The sequence below is a fragment of the Mobula birostris genome, chromosome 6 (genome assembly GCF_030028105.1).
Source record: "Mobula birostris isolate sMobBir1 chromosome 6, sMobBir1.hap1, whole genome shotgun sequence".
NCBI lineage: Eukaryota > Metazoa > Chordata > Chondrichthyes > Myliobatiformes > Myliobatidae > Mobula > Mobula birostris.
The window spans coordinates 97,817,705-97,839,178 of NC_092375.1; the positions used below are offsets into that span (position 1 = coordinate 97,817,705).

General features: G+C 42.7%; 1 protein-coding gene across 3 annotated transcripts in view; it reads right to left on the bottom strand.

Annotated features, from left to right (window-relative positions):
* The window catches only part of zrsr2 (zinc finger (CCCH type), RNA-binding motif and serine/arginine rich 2), a 64,964-nt gene extending 45,539 nt beyond the window's left edge, over nt 1–19,425 (bottom strand). Inside the window, exons 1-5 of one of the 3 annotated variants that reach the window (XM_072260907.1) lie at nt 19,345–19,425; nt 18,981–19,060; nt 16,753–16,819; nt 11,597–11,705; nt 3,833–3,919 (exon numbers count right to left, since the gene is read on the bottom strand). In XM_072260907.1, the coding sequence (XP_072117008.1) occupies nt 3,833–3,919; nt 11,597–11,705; nt 16,753–16,819; nt 18,981–19,060; nt 19,345–19,379 (378 nt within the window). In that variant the 5' untranslated portion in view covers nt 19,380–19,425. Of the gene's footprint in view, nt 1–3,832; nt 3,920–6,788; nt 6,932–11,596; nt 11,706–16,752; nt 16,820–18,980; nt 19,067–19,344 lie in introns of those variants that run through there. The other 2 variants (XM_072260906.1, XM_072260909.1) reach the window with 2 other exon arrangements.
* Nucleotides 19,426–21,474: the final 2,049 nt, after the last annotated feature.

Genomic DNA, 21,474 nt, shown 5'->3' on the forward strand with positions numbered 1-21,474 from the left:
AATCTTGACGTTTTAATAATGTTGAATTAAATCTCCATCTATAAGCCACTTCTTCCTTATCAGTCATTATTATTGTCATTAATAGAGTAGAATGATCTGACAATATTCTTGCTTTATATTCCATATTTTTCACTCTGTGTTGAATATGCATTGATAATAGGAAGAGATCTATCCTTGAATAAGTTTTGTGTCTATTAGAATAGAACGAATAATCTCTTTCTTTAGGATTAATTCTTCTCCATATATCAGTCAAATTTAAATCTTTCATCAATGATAAAGTTAGTTTTACTACTTTCGATTTTGTGACAGCCTTAGTTGATCTATCTAAGACTGGGTCTAGGCAAAAATTAAAATCTCCTCCTGTTAATATTTTTTCACGTGCATCAGCCAAATTCAAAAAAGCTTCTTGTATAAATTTTGCATCATTTTCATTTGGTGCATAAATATTCATGAAAGTCCATAATTCAGAAAAAAGTTGACAGTGTATAATCACATATCTCCCCGCAGAATCGGTTATTACATTTTGTATTGTAATTGGTAACGTTTTATTGATCAAAATTACTACTCCCCTCGCTTTTGAATTAAATGAAGCTGCAACAACATTACCCACCCATCTCTCTTTAATTTCTGATGTTCTGTTTCTGTTAAATGCGTTTCCTGTAAGAAAGCTAAATCTACCTTCATTTTCCTAATATGTGTTAAGATTCTTTTTCTTTTCACCGGTCCATTAAGCCCGTTAACATTAAAACTCAAAAAATTCAATAAATGAGTCATTATTCTTAACAAAGTTACTCCAATCTAAAACATTACTTAGCTTCTCAACTCTCATAGTTCCTTGGGGAATCTCTTTAAACTTCACCATGTTGCTATGTGTTTCCCTCCCAATCATCCAGGCAAGAAGAAATAAAAGATAGATATGATACAAAAAGAGAAATAACAAACTACCCCCCTACTAATGTTGTGAATGAAAAGATACACAACACTATCCCCTCTCCATTTTGCAGGTCGTGGCTATTGCCACGCTTGCACACATGAATAGCGTAGCGATTGGTCAGTATTTCTTCCAGCTCCCCCGTAACAAAAAAATTGTGTGTATGTGTGTGTGTGTGTATGTATATTATATATTATATATATATATAAAAATATAAATTAATGTCACTATTCCCAACTAATATTCCTCAAGTTTTAACCTTTCTTCTCCTCCCTCATATAATTAGTAATAATTATAATTATTATAATATATATAATTATTTATATATTTATCCACCTTTAAAAATCCAGGTCTATTCCTTGACCCAGTCTTCATCTTCAATCCATCTCATTCCCCTGGGTTTGTTCTTGTATCTGGTGAATATTCAAAGAATCTCACACAAACTCCTCCGCTTTCCGGTAATCGTCAAAAAAATCTTTTTTTCCGCCAGCCAAAAAAATGTTCAAGGTTGCTGGATAGCACAGTATAAATTGATAACCGTGATCCCATAGGACTTTTTTCACTGGATTAAATTTCTTCCTTCTCTTCAAAAGTTCATAACTTATGACAGGGTAGAAAAAAGTTTTGTTCCCTTCTGTCATCAATGGCCCTTTTCTATTCTTGGCAGCTTGGGCTGTCGCCCGTAGGATCCTTTCTTTGTCTTGAAATCTTAAGAATTTTATTAAAATTGATCGTGGATATTGGTCATCTTCTGGTTTTGGTCTTAGAGCTCTACGTGCCTGCTCAATTTCAATTGATCGGTCTTCCTCTTTCATTTGCAAAGTTTCCAGGATCCATCTTTGAAAAAATTTCTATTGGATTGTCTCCTGCTATACCTTCTTTAAGACCAACAATTTTAATGTTATTTCGTCTACTAAAATTTTCCAACATGTCCACTTTCTCCAACAGTCGATTTCTTTCCGTTTTCCAAACATATCATTTTCTGTTTTTTCCACTCTATCGTTAATATGCTCCACTGTTCTTTCCAACTTTTGAAGTTTCTCATCCATTTTGTCCTGTCTTTTCATAGCTTTATCATAGCACATCTTCATGTCTCTAAGCTCTGTTCTTAATTTTCTTAGCTCAGCCATTACTTGCAATAAAGCCTCTCTAATATCTCCATCGCATCCTTTACTTCCAGTTCTTCATCCTCTTCATCTGTATTCTCTGCGGAATCCAATTCTGACTCCGAGTCACTTTCACTTGCAGTGGCCATCGGTTCTTGTAGTTTGAGTTGTATCGATTTGCGCATGCGCAATTCCGGCATCTTCTTCCCAGGGACCGCTACCATTGCTCCCTGTTCTTCTATGCCAGAGACAAAGTGCGTCTCCTCCGAAGGAGATCCAACCTGAATCCGAGGCTCCATCGCTGCCGTAGGCCTCTTTTTCTTCCCATCTTGTGGCGACTTCGCAACAACAGATTTCTTCTGTTGCGGCATATCGTAAAATAGTCTTGAGAAGCTTATAAGTAGTTTTCGGAAAGTATTTATTAACTTTGCTTTGTTTAAACAGTACTTTGCTGATTTTTTACGGGAAAGCTGGATTTACACGTCTCAATCCCATGTCATCACGTGACATCCCTTGGTGTGATATTTGATTCCACCTCTTAAGTTTGACAAGTTAATGTAGTAGTAAAAAACCAGTTTTTTTCCAGCTTCGTGTTATTGCAAAAATCAAGCAGTTTCTCTCTTTCAGACATCTTCAGAAAGTCATCTACGCCCTTATATCCTCCCGCTTGGACTACTCCAACTCTCTGTATACTAGGATTAGTCAGTCGTCCCTGTCCCATTTGCAAATGGTCCAGAGTGCCACAGCCAGGCTCCTGACAGGTGCCCGGAAGAGAGACCATATTACTCCTATCCTGTCCTCCCTCCACTGGCTGCCAGTACAGTCCAGGATTGATTCTAAAATTCTCCTGTTTGTTTATAAAGCCCTAAATGGACTGCCCCCCTTTATATCACCGACTTTCTAACTCCTTATTCTACTTCCAGATCCCTCAGGTCAGCTGACTTGGGGCTCCTGGCTGTCCCGCGATCTAAACTTAAGCTCAGGGGTGACCGCGCCTTTGCTACTGTAGCCCCAGACTGTGGAACAGCATTCTCTTCCCTATCAGATCTTCCCCTTCCATCGACTCTTTTAAATCCAGGCTCAAAACTTACTTCTATTCACTAGCGTTTGAACCCTCCTGACATGGCTGATTTTTGGCTTGTGCCTAGGCCTTTGTGTTGTTTCTTTTGTACCTACAAGCTGTTTGCCTTGTTGGTTATGTCTGTGTTTCTTGTATTTGTGATTTTAGCTATCTGCTCTGATCTGTACAGCACTTTGGCCAACATGGGTTGTTTTTAAATGTGCTCTATAAATAAATTTGACTTGACTTACGTTCCCTCATCTGTGCAAAGTGACTGGTTTTAAGTCATGATTAGCCTGCTTTTGCCCCTTCTCCTCTCAGTAAAAATGTTTCTGCCATCTTAGTAACTATGCCGCACACGAAGGCCAGCAGCTAGACTTCTTTGTCAGAAGCTATTTGAGATACACAACATTAGGAGCATTTAGTAGATAGCGGGAGCTTATTCCCACTACCCACCCTTCTTGGTTATCGCAACTTTAAGGAACCACTATCATAACAGGACATTGAAATGTATCCTGCTACTAAATATACTTTAAGTGACTTTGAAGTTCTTAAGTTCTGACCTCAGATACATGAGCTATTCCATTTGCAGGACCCAGTTTCAAAAGTATGTACTGCATTATCTTTGTCCACAAAGCCCTATTTCAAGTCTAAATGCAGAAATGTTAAGATCCCAAAATACATTTTAAAGAGGATATATATGATGTGAATTTATCCTCCAAGTGCTGGAATCACCTCTCGTTCTCTTCGCTCCTGACGTTTGTGCTCTACTTCCTCCTTTTCTCTCATCTGCTGCTGTTCCCATTCTTCTCGAATTTTCCTCTGGAGACAGAAAATAAGCACATTGGTGGCAGACCACATTGCACAAACATACATTAATGATGAAAGTATCATGTTTAAGGTACATGTCACTTTTCATTTTCTAAATACAAATTTGAATTTTGAATTTGAACAGAGCAGGGGTTCCCAGCCCGGGGGCCATGGACCCGTTGCTTAATGGTACTGGCCATTGGCATAGGAAAGGTTGGGAGCCCCTGGACTAGAATATTTTGTCATTCTCTAGAACAGTATTACTATAATGGAAATAACTTAAACTTAGGTTTTTTTCCTGGTACAAAAAGACTGACAAAGCTGGGAATGACAATATAAAGTGACTAATTGACACCATTAATCCATGTACAAAAGCAAGATCTCCTTTCATGATTGAATGCATATTGCATTCTTCTCTGCAGAGACATCATGATTAGTATTTCATTTATTAAGATATTTTTTCCTCCCAAGACACTATTCATGAAACTTAATAGTCAGTCCTTTTTGGAGCTGATCTGATGCCTGGAATTACTGCCAACAGTCACTGCCTACCTGCATTTGAAGTTCAAAGTAAATTTTTAGCAAAGTAAATATATGTCACCATATACAACCCTGACATTCATTTTCTTGTGGGCACACTCAATAAATCTATAAATAAGCATAACAGAATCAATGAAAAACTGCACCAAATTGGGCATCAACCTGTGTGCAAAAGACATTTGCAAATACTAAAAGAAAGAAATATTAATAAATAAGCAATAAACAGAGAACATGAGATGAAGAGTCCTTAAAAGTGAGTCTACTGGTTGTGGGAACATTTTAATGATGGGATGAGTGAAGTTGAGTAAATTTCTAGCCTCTGGTTCAGGAACCTGATGGTTGAGGGGTAATAACTGTTCCTGAACCTGGTGGTGCGAGTCCTGTGGCTCCTGTACCTTCTTCCTGATAGCAGCAGCCAGAAGAGAACATGGCCTGGATGTTGGGGTTCCCGATGATGGATGCTGCTTTCCAGTGATAGCGTTTCATGTAGATGTGCTCAGTGGCGGGGAGGGCTTTATCTATGATGGACTGGGCCATATTCATTACTTTTTGTAGGATATTCCGTTCAAGGGCCTTGGTGTTTCCGTACCAGGCTGTGTTGCAGCCAGTCAATATACTCTCATTTATAGAAGTTTGTCAAAGTTTTAGCTTGTCACGCCGAATCTTCACAAACTCCCTAGAAAGTAGAGGCACTGCTGTGCTTTCTTCATAATTGTGCTTACCTGCTGGGCCCAGAACAGATCCTCTGAAATAATAACATTGAGGAATTTAAAGTTGTTGACCCTCTCCACCTCTGATCCTCCAGTGAGGGCTGGCTCATCAACCTCTGATTTTCTTCTCCTGAAGTCCTTGGTCTTGCTGACATTGAGTAAGAGGTTCTTGTTATGGCACCACACAGCCAGATTTTCATCCTCCCTCATCTATGCTGATTCATCCTTTGATTTGGCCTACGACGGTAGTGTCATCAGCACACTTAAATATGGCATTGGAGCTGTGCTTAGCCACACAGCCATAAGCATAAGATGAGTAGAGCAGGGGCAAAGCACAGAGCCTTGTGGTGCACCTGTGCTGATGGATCGTGAAGATGATGTTGTTGCCAATCTTAATTGACTGAGGTCTGCAAGTGAGGAAATAGGGGATCCATTCGCACAAGTAAGTACAAAAGCCAAGGTCTAGGAGCTTACTGGTTATGTTTGAGGGGTTGATGAGCTGTAGTTGATGAAGAACAGCCTGATGTATGCATCTTTGCTGTCCAAATGTTACAGGGTTGAGTGAAGGGCCAATAAGACAGCATCTGCTGTGGACCTGTTGCTCCATTAGGCAAATTGGAGTTGATCTAAGTTACTTGTCAGGTAGGAGTTGATATGTTTCATCACCAACCTCTCAATACTCCAAGGATGTAAGTGCTACTAGATGATAGTCATTGAGGCAGGTTATCACATTCTTCTTAGGCACCATTATAATTGAAGCCTGCTAGAAACAGGGGACCGCAAACTGCCGAAGTGAAAAGGTAAAAGATCTCAGTGAACACTCCAGCCAGTTGATCACAACAAGTCTTGGCCATGAACCCAATTTTTAGGCCAGGTGTTTTTTGTGGGTATACCCTCCTGAAGACCGCTTGCACGTTGGCCTGAGTCTGAAATCATAGGATTTCAGTCATAGGATGGAGGCTGTGGGAGTTCATGATTGTTCCTCCATGTTTTGATGGTCAAAACAAGCATCTGGAAGTGAAATCCTGTTGTCACCTATGTCGCTTGATTTATAAGAGGTGATAGTTTTTAAGCCCTGCCACAACTGCCGAGCATCCTTCATTGATTCAAGTTTAGTCCAGAATTGCCACTTCATCCATGAGATGGCTTTCTGGATATCGTACCTGGACCTCTTGTAACTTCCTGGTCAGCAGACTTGAATGCCCCTGACCTGGCTCTCAGCACCCATGGTTCATCCAGAGCTTCTAATAGGGGAAGACCGAATGATTTTGTGCGGACACACTCATCTACAACTATTGTATTAAAATCTGTTACAACCATAGTATATTCATTCTCTGGAACATGGCCCAGTCCACTGACAAGATGCAATCCCTTAGCTGCTCCTCTGCCTCCCGCAACCACTCCTCGGCTGTCCCCATCTCTGGAGTTTTGCTCTTTACTCTCTGCCTGTCTGCAGGAGGGCAGTCAAGTGATCAGATTTACCAAAGTGCAGTCTGGACATACAATAATAGGCATTTCTTATCTTAGTATAATAGCGTCTAGTGCTTTGGGACCTCTAGTGCTACAAGTTATATGCTGATGGCAAAACTGCCATTTTGAAGATCATTGAGAGTTTATCATGAAACACTCACCTCTACCTTTTGCCTTTTCCAAACCAGCAGTTTGGTCCTTTTGGTAAAGTTCAAAGTACATCTTATTATCAATACGCCATCATAAACAACCCTGAGATCCATTTTCTAGTGGACATAGTCAATATATCTATAGAATAATAACCATAACAAAATCAATGAAATGTCTTTTCCAAATCAGCAGTTCAGTCCATATGGAAAACCGAGAAGTCCTCTGGTTTGACCACTGTGTCTGGCACGCTGGGAGACAACCAAGCTCGGTGAGAGAGTACAACAGTCCCTCATTTCCACTCAATAGAGCAATCTCGCCCTCAGGTCCATCGACTGCACATTTGCTATCGAGATGCTGGGTAGAGGAGACATAGAACATAGAATAGTACAGCACAGTACAGGCCCTTCGGCCCACAATGTTGTGCCGACCCTCAAACCCTGCCTCCCATATAAGCCCCCACCTTAGATTCCTCCATATACCTGTCTGGTAGTCTCTTAAGCTTCACCAGTGTATCTGCCTCCACCACTAACTCAGGCAGTGCATTCCACGCACCAACCACTCTCTGAGTAAAAAAACCTTCCTCTAATATCCCCCTTGAACTTCCCACCCCTTACCTTAAAGCCATGTCCTCTTGTATTGAGCAGTGGTGCCCTGGGGAAGAGGCGCTGGCTATCTATTCTATCTATTCCTCTTATTATCTTGTACACCTCTATCATGTCTCCTCTCATCCTCCTTCTCTCCAAAGAGTAAAGCCCTAGCTCCCTTAATCTCTGATCATAATGCATACTTTCTAAACCAGGCAGCATCCTGCTAAATCTCCTCTGTACCCTTTCCAATGCTTCCACATCCTTCCTACAGTGAGGCGACCAGAACTGGAGACAGTACTCCAAGTGTGGCCTAACCAGAGTTTTATAGAGCTGCATCATTACATCGCGACTCTTAAACTCTATCCCTCGACTTATGAAAGCTAACACCCCATAAGCTTTCTTAACTACCCTATCCACCTGTGAGGCAACTTTCAGGGATCTGTGGACATGTACCCCGAGATCCCTCTGCTCCTCCACACTACCAAGTATCCTGCCATTTACTTTGTACTCTGCCTTGGAGTTTGTCCTTCCAAAGTGTACCACCTCACACTTCTCTGGGTTGAATGCCATCTGCCACTTCTCAGCCCACTTCTGCATCCTATCAATGTTTCTCTGCAATCTTTGACAATCCTTTACACTATCTACAACACCACCAACCTTTGTGTCGTCTGCAAACTTGCCAACCCACCCTTCTCCCCAAAACATCCAGGTCGTTAATAAAAATCACGAAAAGTAGAGGTCCCATAACAGATCTTTGTGGGACACCACTAGTCACAATCCTCCAATCTGAATGTACTCCCTCCACCACGACCCTCTGCCTTAATAAAAATCACGAAAAGTAGAGGTCCCATAACAGATCTTTGTGGGACACCACTAGTCACAATCCTCCAATCTGAATGTACTCCCTCCACCACCACCCTCTGCCTTCTGCAGGCAAGCCAATCCTGAATCCACCTGGCCAAACTTCCCTGGATCCCATGCCTTCTAACTTTCTGAATAAGCCTACCGTGTGGAACCTTGTCAAATGCCTTACTAAAATCCATATAGATCACATCCACTGCACTACCCTCATCTATATGCCTGGTCACCTCCTCAAAGAACTCTATCAGGCTTGTTAGACACGATCTGCCCTTCACAAAGCCATGCTGACTGCCCCTGATCAGACCATGATTCTCTAAATGCCTATAGATCCTATCTCTAAGAATCTTTTCCAACAGCTTTCCCACCACAGACGTAAGGCTCACTGGTCTATAATTACCCGGACTATCCCTACTACCTTTTTTGAACAAGGGAACAACATTCGCCTCCCTCCAATCCTCCGGTACCATTCCCGTGGACAACGAGGACATAAAGATCCTAGCCAGAGGCTCAGCAATCTCTCCTCTCGCCTCGTGGAGCAGCCTGGGGAATATTCCGTCAGGCCCTGGGGACTTATCCGTCCTAATGTATTTTAACAACTCCAACACCTCCTCTCCCTTAATATCAACATGCTCCAGAACATCAACCTCACTCATATTGTCCTCACCATCAAGTTCCCTCTCATTGCTGAATACCGAAGAGAAGTATTCATTGAGGACCTCGCTCACTTCCACAGCCTCCAGGCACATCTTCCCACCTTTACCTCTAATCAGTCCTACCTTCACTCCTGTCATCCTTTTTTTCTTCACATAGTTGAAGAATGCCTTGGGGTTTTCCTTTACCCTACTCGCCAAGGCCTTCTCATGCCCCCTTCTTGCTCTTCTCAGCCCCTTCTTAAGCTCTTTTCTTGCTTCCCTATATTCCTCAAAAGACCCATCTGATCCTTGCTTCCTAAACCTCACGTATGCTGCCTTCTTCCTCCTGACTAGATTTTCCACATCACTTGTCACCCATGGTTCCTTCACCCTACCATTCTTTATCTTCCTCACCGGGACAAATTTATCCCTTACATCCCGCAAGAGATCGCTAAACATCGACCACATGTCCATAGTACATTTCCCTACAAAAACATCATCCCAATTCACACCCGCAAGTTCTAGCCTTATAGCCTCATAATTTTGCCTTTCCCCAATTAAAAATTTTCCTGTCCTCTTTGATTCTATCCTTTTCCATGATAATTATAAAGGCCAGGGAGCGGTGGTCATTGTCTCCCAGATGCTCACCCACTGAGAGATCTGTAACCTGACCCGGTTCATTACCTAGTACTAGATCTAGTATGGCATTCCCCCGGTCGGCCTGTCCACATACTGCGACAGGAATCCATCCTGGACACACTTAACAAATTCTGCCCCATCTAAACCCTTGGAACTATTCAGGTGCCAATCAATATTAGGGAAGTTAAAGTCACCCATGATAACAACCCTGTTATTTTTGCACCTTTCCAAAATCTGCCTCCCAATCTGCTCCTCTGTATCTCTGCTGCTACCAGGGGGCCTATAGAATACCCCCAGTAGAGTAACTGCTCCCTTCCTGTTCCTGACTTCCAACCATATTGACTCAAAAGAGGATCCTGCTACATTACTCACCCTTTCTCTAGCTGTAATAGTATCCCTGACCAGTAATGCCACCCCTCCTCCCCTTTTTCCGCCCTCTCTATCCCTTTTAAAGCACTGAAATCCAGGAGTATTGAGAATCCATTCCTGCTTTCATACCTCATACTCCTGCTTTTCAGCCTGGCTTGGAGTCCTCCCCTCCTGCCTAGCCTCCAGCCGCGGCAATGAACCTTCGTCCCCTTAAAGGTGCCATGCCTGATGAGGCCTTCAGACAATAGTGAAATCTGTAGATCATTAAGTTGATTTAGAGGGAAACTTCATACTGCAGATTGTAGAGAGTAATTCGAAATAGGTGTATTTAACAGTATATTTAGAAGTATTGTCCTCAATCCACAGAACTTCGTTGTGGTTCACCAGTGCCAGAGTGATGATGTCATTCTACATTCACTTGCACTAATAGAGCACAACAAATCCTGCTGGCTTCTGCATCTAGGACTAAGGGAATAAAATCTAGACAGCCAGCAAGTTCCAGACACCATCCTGGAATGTCCATGTTAGAATACAACGATGGGGTATCAGGAGAGGTTGTTTAGTCCTTGGAGCTTAGGAGATGGAAGGGTAAACTTACAGAGGTATTTAAAGTCATCAAGAGAAAAGAGAATCAAAAACTAAAGTACAAAGGCTTAAGGTGAAAAGGGAAATATTTGAAAGGGACCTGAAAGACAACCTTTTTCCATCCAGAAGGTAGTTCTTACATGGAATGAGGAAATGGGGAAATGGGAAAATTGTGTTGTGGTGATTTACTATGATACCAACACAAGACCATACATAACAGTACTGCTGAACTGAAATCTGAAATACAACTAAACCCACATCGTTTTCACCCTATGGCTAGTTACAGTTTAAGTATAATTAACTTTTCATTCAATGCTTAAATGGAATGAGATGCTAGAGGAAATGGATGAGGCAGATACAATATCACTTAAATGACTCTTCGACAACTACATGGATAGAAAGGTTTGGAATGTCAACAGCTCAGATGAGCATCTCGGTCAGCATCAACAAATGAGACCGAAGGGCCTGAATTTCTCCATCATTCTACAAGGCATTCCAGACCCTAACCAATCACTGTAAAAATTATTTCTTCACATCACTTTTTGCTTTTTTGCCTAACACCTTTATTCTGAGCTCAATTCTTAACCCTTCCGCCAATGGAAATAGCCTCTCACTACCAACTTCCCAATTTCAAAGGCATTAACTCCAGCTTCTCCAGTTTGTCCTCATAAATAAAGCCTGAATTCCTATTATAATTTTGGTAAATTTTCTCAGCTATGGATTGCTCCCATTTTTGACAGGCCTTATTTCTGAGTGGAATGTATATTTATTAGAATGTTGGCAAGCATTTAAATATGTTTATTTCTAAGCAAAGTTTTGCATCTAATTTTCCAAACTACTTTAGACATTACATTCTTCATACTAACAATGTTAAATTCCTTTCCAACTGACTCATTGTCAAATTCCATTTAAAATTAAATTATTTATGCATATAAGCATTAGTCCTCCCTACAAGATCCCTTATTAACTAACCCACACTTTGTGCAACAGCAGGAAGTTTATACAATCTGAAGCCACAAGCAGTATTTGAATTATGAACTACACATCCAGTTTTACCCAGTTTATCCTCCGAGCAAATGAGGTAGAATGCCATTCTAATCCCACTGTTCTCAAAGTAATCATTTCAAGGAGTTGAAATCAGATTACCTCCTCCTCTTCCTGCCTTTTCTGTGCTGCTGCTTCCTTTTCCTTTTTTAGTTGGAACTCCTCCTGTGCCTTCTTTTCTTTCTCCAACCATTCTAAATGCAAACGCTCCCTAGAGGGGGAAAGATGTGTTGTGGTAATTTACTACAGCTATCAACACAAGACCATAACAGCAGTGCTGAACTGGAATCGGAAATACAACTAAACCCACATCATTTTCACCCTATGGATAATTACAGTTTTAGTATAATCAACTTTTCATTCAATATAATTTATTTCAATTGAAACAGAAAATATACATTACTTAATTACTCACATGGAGACAGAGAAGAATTGATGGAGATGATGAATACTGATAGTAGGCACTCATCTATTATTTCTGAAACCCAAGACTACAAGAATATATTGCTAAAGGAGTCAATATGGCCCTTTATCACTATTTAGCAAGATGATGCTGATCCTGGAAGACAATTACCCCACCCAATCCTTTGATCACTCAATTCCCCTTGAGTCTAAGAAATCTCCTGATCTTAAGTGAATGTACGCTATACCTGAAATTCCAAAAAAATTCCCAAAGTAATTTTTCATCTTGCTTCTAAAATGTTCAACTATGTTTTCTAATTTTATACGCTCAGCACCCATTTATCCTTTTTAAAACTAAGCTTTAATGATATCTTCTCACATTCTTCTGAACCCTAAGCATGCTGTATCATTCTATTAAATATTGTAGATATGAATTACCCTCATCCAGTTATCAACCCAATGATACTCTACTCCTCCACTTTGAAAGCACACTTGGACATCAAAACTAAATTCACCATGCTGTCCAAGCCATAATAATCCCTGTAGATTAAAAATCTATCACGACTTTATATATAAACAACAGGAATTCTGCAGATGCTGGAAATTCAAGCAACACACATAAAAGTTGCTGGTGAACTCAGCAGGCCAGGCAGCATCTCTAGGAAGAGGTGCAGTCGACGTTTCAGGCCGAGACCCTTCGTCAGGACTAACTGAAGGAAGAGTGAGTAAGGGATTTGAAAGTTGGAGGGGGAGATCCAAAATGATAGAAGAAGACAGGAGGGGGAGGGATGGAGCCAAGAGCTGGACAGGTGATAGGCAAAAGGGATACGAGAGGATCATGGGACAGGAGGTCCGGGAAGAAAGACAAGGGGGGGTGGGAACCCAGAGGATGGGCAAGGGGTATATTCAGAGGGACAGAGGGAGAAAAAGAGTGAGAGAAAGAATGTGTGTATAAAAATAAGTAACAGATGGGGTACGAGGGGGAGGTGGGGCATTAGCGGAAGTTAGAGAAGTCGATGTTCATGCCATCAGGTTGGAGGCTACCCAGACAGAATATAAGGTGTTGTTCCTCCAACCTGAGTGTGGCTTCATCTTTACAGTAGAGGAGGCTGTGGATAGACATGTCAGAATGGGAATGGGATGTGGAATTAAAATGTGTGGCCGCTGGGAGATCCTGCTTTCTCTGGCGGACAGAGCGTAGATGTTCAGCAAAGCAGTCTCCCAGTCTGCGTTGGGTCTCGCCAATATATAAAAGGCTACATCGGGAGCACCGGACGCAGTATATCACCCCAGCCGACTCACAGGTGAAGTGTTGCCTCACCTGGAAGGACTGTTTGGGGCCCTGAATGGTACCGGACGCAGTATATCACCCCAGCCGACTCACAGGTGAAGTGTGGCCTCACCTGGAAGGACTGTTTGGGGCCCTGAATGGGACCCTCCTGGCACTTATCCGTGTAAGCGGAACAAGTGGTACACATGCCCTTAAACTTCCTCCCTTACCACCATTCAGGGCCCCAAACAGTCCTTCCAAGTGAGGCAACACTTCACCTGTGAGTCGGCTGGGGTGATATACTGCGTCCGGTGCTCCCGATGTGGCCTTTTATATATTGGTAAGACCCGACGCAGACTGGGAGACCGCTTTGCTGAACATCTACGCTCTGTCCGCCAGAGAAAGCAGGATCTCCCAGCGGCCACACATTTTAATTCCACATGTCTATCCACGGCCTCCTCTACTGTAAAGATGAAGCCACACTCAGGTTGGAGGAACAACACCTTATATTCCGTCTGGGTAGCCTCCAACCTGATGGCATGAACATCGACTTCTCTAACTTCCACTAATGCCCCACCTCCCCCTCGTACCCCATCCGTTACTTATTTTTTACACACACATTCTTTCTCTCACTCTCCTTTTTCTCCCTCTGTCCCTCTGAATATACCCCTTGCCCATCCTCTGGATCCCCCCCCCCCCACCTGTCTTTCTTCCCGGACCTCCTGTCCCATGATCCTCTCGTATCCCTTTTGCCTATCACCTGTCCAGCTCTTGGCTCCATCCCTCCCCCTCCTGTCTTCTCCTATCATTTTGGATCTCCCCCTCCCCCTCTCAAATCCCTTACTCACTCTTCCTTCAGTTAGTCCTGACGAAGGGTCTCGGCCTGAAACATCGACTGCACCTCTTCCTAGAGATGCTGCCTGGCCTACTGCGTTCACCAGCAACTTTTATGTGTGTTGCACGACTTTATATATACTTACTGTATTAATAGGATCAAACATTCTCCCAGGTACAAGTTGTCAATTTTCAGCTTCATCTCAATTGTAAACTGCTGATCCCTTGTACTAACACCTACCATCATAGTACTAATCTCCTCCACTAGAAGTATTCAGATAACACCCATCTTGTCATGCCCTCTCTGAATCTTATGAATATCAGATACCTCCAGAGCTTCTGCCATTCAATTCAACTTATCCCCAAGGGACAATCCCATTCACTGTAGGAAGTGAATTTGCTGAAACTATTGCTTGCTGGCTGCCTCAAAGCAAGGTTAAAAAAGTTAAAGTCTGTCCCGAGCCTTTTAACCCTGAATATGGAGGCCACAAAAATTTATCCAGTACTCCAACACAGTATTGCTGTGGGGTAACTTCCTAAGCACTGTACCTACATCCTAGGCCTCAATTACTGGGAACACCAGCTTTACATTCATCGTACAAGAATATCTGGGATTTCTGAACATCAATATTTTAATAACACACACTGGAGGAGCTCAGGTCAGATAGCATAAACAGTCAACGTTTCAGCCCGAGACATTTCATCGGAGCTGGAAAGGAAGAAGAAAGAAGGTGGAGAAGGGAGTAGTACAAGGTGGAAGGTGATAGGTGAAACCGGGAGAGTGGGAGGGGTGAAATAAAGAATTGGGATGTTGATTGGTGAAAGAGATAAAGGGCTGGAGAAGGGGGGAGCCTGATCAGAGAGGACAGAAGAACATGGAAAAAAGGTAAGGGGGAGGAGTGTGAGAGGGAGGTGATGGGCGGGTAAGGAGAAAAGATGTGAAAGGGAAACAGGAATGGGGAATGGTGAAGAAGGGGCAATTACCAGAAGTTCAAAAGTCAATGCTCATGCCATTAGACTGGAGGCTACACAGATGGAATACAAGGGTGTTGCTCCTCCAACCTGAGTGTGGCCTCATCGTGGCAGTAGAGGCGGCCATGGACTGACATGTCGCAATGGGAATGGGAAGTAGAATTGAGATGGCTGGCCACCAGGAAATCCTGCTTGTTGTGATGTAAAGTGGAGATGCTCAAAGCAGTCTCCCAATCTACAGGAGGCCTTGCTAGAAGCATTGATACAGTATATGACCCCAACAGACTCACAGGTGAAGTGTCGCCTCACCTGGAAGGACTGTTTGGGTCCGAAATGGTAGATGGTAGTGAGGGAGGAAGTGTAGAGACAGGTGTGGCACCTGTTCAGCTTGCCGGGAGGGAGATCAGTGGGGAGCAACAAGTGGTCAAGGGAGTCACATTGCGAGAGATCCTTATGAAAGGCAAAGGGAAGGAAAAATGTGCTTGGTTGTGGGATTCCGTTGACAGATAGCAGAAGTTACATAGGATTATGTGCAGGATACGGAGGTTTGTGTGGTGGTAGGTGAGTACATGAAGAACCCTATCCCTGGTGGGGTGGCGTGTGGATGGGGTGAGGGCAGATATATGTGGAATGGAAGAAATGCGGGTGAGGGTAGCGATGATAATGGAGGAAGGGAAGCCCTTTTTTTGAAAGAAAACATCTCAGTAGTTCTGGAATGAAAAGCCTCATCCTGAAAACAAATGCAGTGGAGATGGAAGAATTGAATTCTGGAATGCAAAGGATCATCCTGAGAACAGATTCTGGATTAAAAGCTTTATCAGTTCCTTCATCTCCACATCTGTCAATTGCCACCCCACTTCACCATTCCCCATTCTTGTTTCCCTCTCATACCTTCTCTTCTTACCTGGCCATCACCTCCCTCTGGTGCTCCTCCTCTTCCCCTTTTTCCCCATGCCTTTTACCTCTTCCACCAATCAACTTCACCCCTCCCCCCTCCCATTTTCACTTATCACCTGATACCTTGTACTCCTTCCTCCCCCCACCCCACCTTTTTTTTTGTCTTCTTCCTTCTTTTCCAGTCCTGAAGGGCCTTAGCCTGAAATGTCAACTGTTTATTCTCATCCACAGATGTTCCCTGGCCCCCAGCACCATGTTTATTGCTCTAGACTTCCAGCATCTGCAGTACCAAGTGTCTAACATTTTAATAACACTGTTTTCTATTCTAATCAAATGTTCACCACCTCATATTTTATCACTTTATAAGCCTTTGGGCTTAAGCTAAAACCATCCTTAACAAACAAGATGATGGAGCTCCAGATTCCAGCATCTGCACTCTCATGTGTCTCAGGTTGATACAAATGGAACAAGAGCTCCTTATTCCTCAGATGTTATTGTGTGCACAGAGAGTACGATGAAACTAGGGTAGTGAACAGAATACTGATATAGATTACTCCTAGCTGATTCCCATATTCAGACATTGCTGACACATAAAAAGGTACAGAGGATTACATTTTGGTCTTTACACTGTAATGCTACAAAAATCACCTCAATTTAACTATCAGGCCTGCTCTGGCAAGTACAGTACACAAAGTACAAAAGAATGACAATGCCAATCATCCGGTCTTTTTAAAACAAAAATTAGTTACTGATTTGCTTTTAAAGTAGTTTTCTACTAATATTTCCAATAACTTGATAACTCTCTCACTTTAACAAAAGTGAATGTAACTCAGTTTTTGCATTAAAAATGAAAATATCTTCTTCACCACAGAAGACCACTTACCTTTCAGCCTCCAACTCTTCTTCTTCAGGCTCTTCTGCCTCTTCTACCTCATCTTCACAAACTAATTCTGTAATTTGTTGAATATAATTAGATTCTTGAAACTTTACAAGCAGATGCAAGTATAAAATTCAAATGCACAGCTCAACAGTGTTAGTAATTTTATATCTAGGCCACTAGTGACGAATAAATCTGCAATCAGGCATTTTACAAAATCCACTGAAATCACAGTTCCATAGAAATTCTCAAAAAGGTACTAAAATGTTAATATTTTGCAACATGCCAGAGTTATAGAAAAGTACATCACAGAAACAAACCCTTTGGCCCATCTATTCTATGCCAAAACCACTTAAACTGCCTACCATTATTACTGTTGAGCCGAGTGCACCCTGTCACACTCACCTCAATAAGCAAATGCTTTGACAGGCTGGTCAAGGATTACATCTGCAGCTTGCCACCACCCACACTGGACCCCCTACAGCTCATCTACTGACATAACCGATCAACAGATGATGCATAGCCACAGCTCTACACTCTTTCCTTATACTTCTGGAGAAGGAGAATGCTTATGTGAGAATATTGTTCTTGGACTACAGTTCAGCATAAAACACCGTAATTCCCTCCAGACATGACAAGAAGCTCAGCGACCTCGGTATTCACCCTGCCTTGTGCAGCTGGATCCTGGAGTACCTGTCAGGTCACCAGCAGGTGGTAAGAGTGGGCTCCCTCACCTCTGCCCCTCAACACAGGAGCACCCCCCCCCCCCGGGCTGTGTCCTAAGCCCCCTCCTTTACTCTTTATGCACCCATGACTGTGTTGCCACCCACAGATCTCAACTGCTAATTAAATTTCCAGGTGACACTACACTAATTGGCCTAATCTACAGAGAAGTAGTCATCACCCTGATGCAGTGCTGTCAAGATAACAACCTCTCCCTCAACGTCGCAGAACAAAGGAGCTGGTTGTGGATTACAGGAGGAACAGAAACAGGCTAGACTTTATTGACATCAATGGATCTGGGGTTGAGAGGATGAACAGCTTCAAGTTCCTCAGCATACACATCACCAAGGATCTCACATGGTCTGTACATACCGGCTATATGGTGAAAAAGACAACAGTGCCTCTTTTACCTCAGACAGTTGAAGTTCAGCGTGAGTCCCCAAATCCTAAGAATTTTCTAAAGGGGCACAATTGAGGGCATCCTGACTGGCTGCATCACTGCCTGGTACGGGAACTGTAACTCCCTTAATCGCAGGACTCTGCAGATAATGGTGTGGACAAGTTAATGTGAACTTCCCACTATTCAGGACATTTACAGTGACAGGTGCATAAAAAGGATTATTGGGAACCCAAGTCACCCTACCCAAGAACTGTTCCAGCTGCTACCATCCGGGAAACAGTATCATAGCATAAAAGCCAGGACCAACAGGCTCCGGAACACACAGTTATCCACCACAACTCTCTGGCGTCTCCCATCCAGCTACTGCTGAATCTATTTTACTACTTCAATATTCATGCCTAACAATTGAACCTTCCTAACTAACCTTCCGTGTGCAACCTGGTCAAAGGCCTTACTAAAGTCCATATAGACAACATCCTTGAATAGTTCTAAAATCAGTGGAAGGCTTTTTTTACTCAGAGAGTGGTTGGTGCGTGGAACGCACTGCCTGAGTCAGTGGTGGAGGCAGATACACTAGTGAAATTTAAGAGTCTACTAGATAGGTATATGGAGGAATCTAAGGTGGGGGCTTATATGGGAGGCAGGGTTTAAGGTCGGCACAACATTGTGGGCCGAAGGGCCTCTACTGTGCTGTACTATTCTAAGAAAGATAATCCCAAATTTAAGACAATTACTTCATAGTGATGAATGGGTGTTACTCGTGCACTAACTTATTAAGTCATACTAAATCTAGATGAGGGTCTAGGCCCAAAACGTCAACTGTTCGTTCATTCCATAGACGCAGCCTGACCTGCCGAGCTCCTCCGGCATTTTGTGTGTTACTCTGTACCTATATATTTACCCAAGTAGTAAATCATAATTATAATCTTACAGTAGCAACCAATCCAAATAAATTCTCACTGTTACAGAAAAGTTATTATATGTTAACGCAGAAAACTATTTGACACCCCCATCCCATACTAATTGACGGGGAATTGAGTATTTAATTTGGATTGACATTCTTAATTTTCTAGTGAACTGTAAGCCTAAAATAAGCATGACGACCACCGACCTTCGTCTCTCTGTTTAGCCGCTGCCTGGCGCTTTCGCTTACGTTTTTCTTTCTTAAGTAAGGCTCTGAACTTCTTGTGACTGTAACTAAAACAAAACAATGAAAGAAAGAGGCACAGAATCCAAAAACTCTCCAATCATCTTCAGTTCCACCCACATCTCCATTCCCATTCTCACCGACTCCACTTTCCCTCACGCATACCAAAGACCAGCCTTCAGTGCTCACACGGGCTTAATTCTGAGAACCACAACCATCACCGGTGTTGCTAGGTTACCCCACTCCGACCGCCACATAACTAAGCCCCTGCGACCCAACCAGTATGCTTCTCCTGCCAGCAGGAAGACTAAACTAGAAACTCCCGCACCTCAGCCTCTGAATAGGCCCCGCCACTGCCGCCATCTTGCCGCTTCGCTCGGCGTGAGTCACGTGGGGCAGAGACGCTGGCTTTAGGATCACGTGAACGACGCTGCCGTCTTCGGAGCCACGTGAACAAAGACGTCGTCTTCATGGTCACGTGAACAACGGCGGCGTCTTCGCGATCACATGAACAATGAGACGCAAACATTAGAATCGTTTGCCTAGAATAGGCCGTCTGGCCGGCAGGGAAAGAGTGGAAGGAGCGCGGGTTTGGAAAGAGTGAGCTTTGTAGGTCCGGTACCGGGAAAAACGGGTGTTCGAGTGAACGAGCGAAAAAAATTGATTGCCAGGAAAAGCAAGTGTCGGGTTGAGGGAAAGAGTGGAGAAGGAGTGTGATAGGGATTTGGGATCAGAGGTAGGCAGCTGAGGAGAAATGGATTATTGTGAAGGGAATGAGGAGATAGTGAGGGGACGGATGAATGAAAACCGAGACAAAGGGAATAAAAGAATAAGAAATGACAGTGGAGGGAGCTCTGAAAGTGAGGAAGATGAACAAGTTCAGTTATGCTGTCATAATTAGGTTTAATGAGAAGGCTCAGGGACATATGAAGAAAATTAACCCCTTTGTGCTAACAACAACTCTGGCAAATAAGATAGGGGAAATAGTATTTGCAAAAGTCCTTAATGATGGCAACCTATTGGTGAGATGTGCGAATGAGGAACAACTTGAGAAAGCACTCAAGCTAAGAGAGTTAGGAAAATGCAAGGTGGAATACACAGGGAGGGTGGGAGCACGAAATAGTGGTTGTAAAGGAGTGATCACAGGGGTACCATTGAGTATAAATATGGAGGAGTTAAAGAGGACTATCAAAGGAGGAAACGTAATGAATGTTCAAAGACTGAAAACAAAGGAGAGAATGAAAAAGGAAAGTGAAACAGTATTGATTGAATTTGAAGAAGAAAGAGTGCCAAGGAAGGTGTTCCTGGGTTTCATGAGTTACCCAGTAAGGGTGTATGTGCCAAAGCCATTGAGGTGCTATAATTGTCAAAGGTTTGGACACATAGCTAAAAACTGTAAAAGGCAGAGGAGATGTGCTAGATGTGGGGGTGATCATGAATATGGAAAGTGCAGAACGGGAGTGCAACCAAAATGCTGCAATTGTGGAGGAGCCCATTATGTGGCATATAGTGGGTGTGAGGTTATGAGACGGGAGAATAAAATTCAATAAATAATAGTGAAAAGAAAGATCACTTATGCAGAAGCTATAAGAATGTCAAGAGAACAGAATAATGCTCCTAATGAACAGGGAGCAATAGGGATGCGGGAGATGCAACAAAGAACAAATGACAGGATTTATGTAGACAAAAAGGCTCTTGTAACACTCATTGCAGGAGTGATTAATAGTATGGCTGAGGTAATGTCAAAAAGTGACAAAATTCAGCTGGTGGTCAAAGTAGCAGTGAACCATTTAGGGTTAGTAGGACTGACATGGGAAGAAGTGAGGGAGAACCTCACTAATCAGTCAAGCCAGGAAGTGTCATGGGTTGGTTAATACTAATTATGGCGATTGTTTTGCAATGGAATGCAAGGAGCTTACTGGCCAATAGCCAGGAATTCAAGCACTTTATTAAAGAAATGGTTGTAAAACTGGATGTAGTGTTTATTCAGGAAACTTGGTTGAAACCAACTTTAGACTTTGTGGTATATGGGTATACAATGATAAGGAAAGATAGAAATCTAGGGAGGAGGGGGTTGTGCTATGTTGATCAAGCAAGGTATACCATATAGGGTACTGGAAAAAGGAGATGATCAGGAATACATAGTGGTGGAAGTGTGGGAGAGAGGGGAGGGAGTGGTTATAATTAACTACTACAATCCCTGTAAAAGGTTGAATTTGTACAGCCTATTAGGATACAAGGACAAAACAGACATAAAGTAGTGTGGTGTGCAGATTTCAATGCTCACAGCACAATGTGGGGGAATCCGATTACAGATTCAAAAGGAAAGGTAATTGAAGATTTGATGGAAGAAAGGAATTTAGTGTGTATGAATGCAAACAACAGGAATTCTGCAGATGCTGGAAATTCAAGCAACACACATCAAAGTTGCTGCCTGGCCTGCTGCGTTCACCAGCAA